The 1,841-nt window shown below is 48.5% G+C and overlaps 1 protein-coding gene across 1 annotated transcript; it reads left to right on the top strand.

The window, feature by feature from the left end:
- The first annotated feature begins 566 nt into the window (after positions 1-566).
- LOC130808402 (uncharacterized) lies at positions 567-1,337 on the top strand. The gene has a single exon (XM_057673879.1). It carries the CDS (start codon positions 567-569, stop codon positions 1,335-1,337), a length of 771 nt encoding a protein of 256 aa, XP_057529862.1.
- Positions 1,338-1,841: the final 504 nt, after the last annotated feature.

Genomic DNA, 1,841 nt, shown 5'->3' with positions numbered 1-1,841 from the left:
TCACGGCCTCTGAGATATGTCAGGCACATGATCCTAAGAAACGAAGGTCGGAAAAGAAGGATCCAACAACCAATCATTCCTCAAGGAGCAGAGAGGAACATCCATCAAGGAGGGTTAGAAACTACTTGTCGTGTCGTCCAAAACCTCCGTCGGATATGGGGCCTCCACGATCCAGACACGTATATGCCGCTGAAGGGGAGTCCAGGACGCGGAATTTACTAGATGGAGGTAACGATCCGTTGTTTAACCGGAACAGGAAGGACATATTCTTCGCCGTCCAGAATGAGTTGCCAACTCCACCTCCTACTACCACCCCTTCTGATCGACGCAACTACAATCTGTGGTGTGATTACCACAAAGAACACGGCCACACTTTGGCCCAATGCTGCGAACTCAAACGTATCCTACATCAACTGGCCGATGAGGGAAAACTGTTCAGGTTCATCAACCGGAAGGACTACGACGCTAGAAGAGAAGCGGAAAGGAGGCCTTGGAATCAAAGACGCAGATCCCCCTAGAGGGATGAGGCCAGGCACGAAAGTTCCAACACACAGGGAACTATCAACATGATTTTTGGAGGATACACTGAAGAATATCCTACCATCCGTGCCGCAAGAAACAGCGTCCACATTCTGCTAAAAGGGCCTCCAAAAGCCTCATCAACCGGACCGACCATGAGGTTCGATGCCACTACCTCCCAAACACTGCAACAACCACATACTGACCCTCTGGTGGTTACACTCAAAATTGGGCAAATGAAAGTCAAAAGGGTACTCGTAGATACCGGGAGCACGGCTGATCTTATAACAATGGAATGCCTGAGAAAAATGAAGTTCGAAGAAAAGCACTTACAACCTCTTGATAAACCCCTGATCGGGTTTGGAGGAAGTCAGGTAATTCCACTAGGAACGATCATCCTCCCCGTACGAGTAGGGGAAAGAAATGGAAGCAGAACCGTACCTATACGATTCACGGTGGTGGATCTCACATTCCCCTACAGCGCCATCATGGGGCTTCCCCTCATCAACAAGATCAAAGCTGCAATCTTTCCTCATCAGCTCCTGCTACAATTTGAGCGGGATGATGGACAAGTGGGTATCCTCAAAGGGGATCAGATGATGGCACGCCAATGCCTCATCAATACCTTAAAACGAGGAGCCTCCATCACCCCCTCCAAAAGAGAAAGGGAAGAAGATTCCCCGACTGTCATGAGCGTGTATCTAGAGAACCCCAACACGCACGAAAGGCCTCATCCCATACAGCGATACGAGGAGGTAGACATGTTCGGAGGAAAACGCATCAAGATAGGGAAAGATCTTCCTGGCCCGGTCAAATAGGATATCATGACCACCCTTACCGAGTATCGCGACATCTTCGCTTTTTCCACGGAAGAAATGTCTGGCATCCCTGCAAGTGTCATGTGCCATAAACTTGATATAAAACCATGCTACAAACCCGTGAAGCAAAAGCTACGACATCAAGGAAAAGAGCGAATAGAGACCGCCAAAGAAGAGGTGGCGAAATTGCTGAAAGCCGGGTTCATCAGAGAATGCAAATACTCCGATTGGCTCTCCAACGTCGTCCTCGTGAAAAAATCAAATGGCAAGTGGAGGATGTGTGTTGATTTCACGGATCTAAACAAAGCATGCCCCAAGGACGATTATCCTCTCCCAAAGATAGATCGTTTGGTAGATTCAACGGCAGGCCACGCCCTATTGAGCTTCATGGATGCTAACGCTGGCCACCATCAAATCCCATTAGCCACAGAAGAACAGCCACATACGACATTCATTACAAATGCTGGAGTATATTCCTACAAGGTCATGCTCTTTGGGCTAAAG

Source organism: Amaranthus tricolor, chromosome 3 (assembly GCF_026212465.1).
Source record: "Amaranthus tricolor cultivar Red isolate AtriRed21 chromosome 3, ASM2621246v1, whole genome shotgun sequence".
Classification (NCBI taxonomy): Eukaryota; Viridiplantae; Streptophyta; class Magnoliopsida; order Caryophyllales; family Amaranthaceae; genus Amaranthus; species Amaranthus tricolor.
Note: the sequence above shows the minus strand (reverse complement) of the source record. Positions and strands in the feature narration are given on the sequence as shown.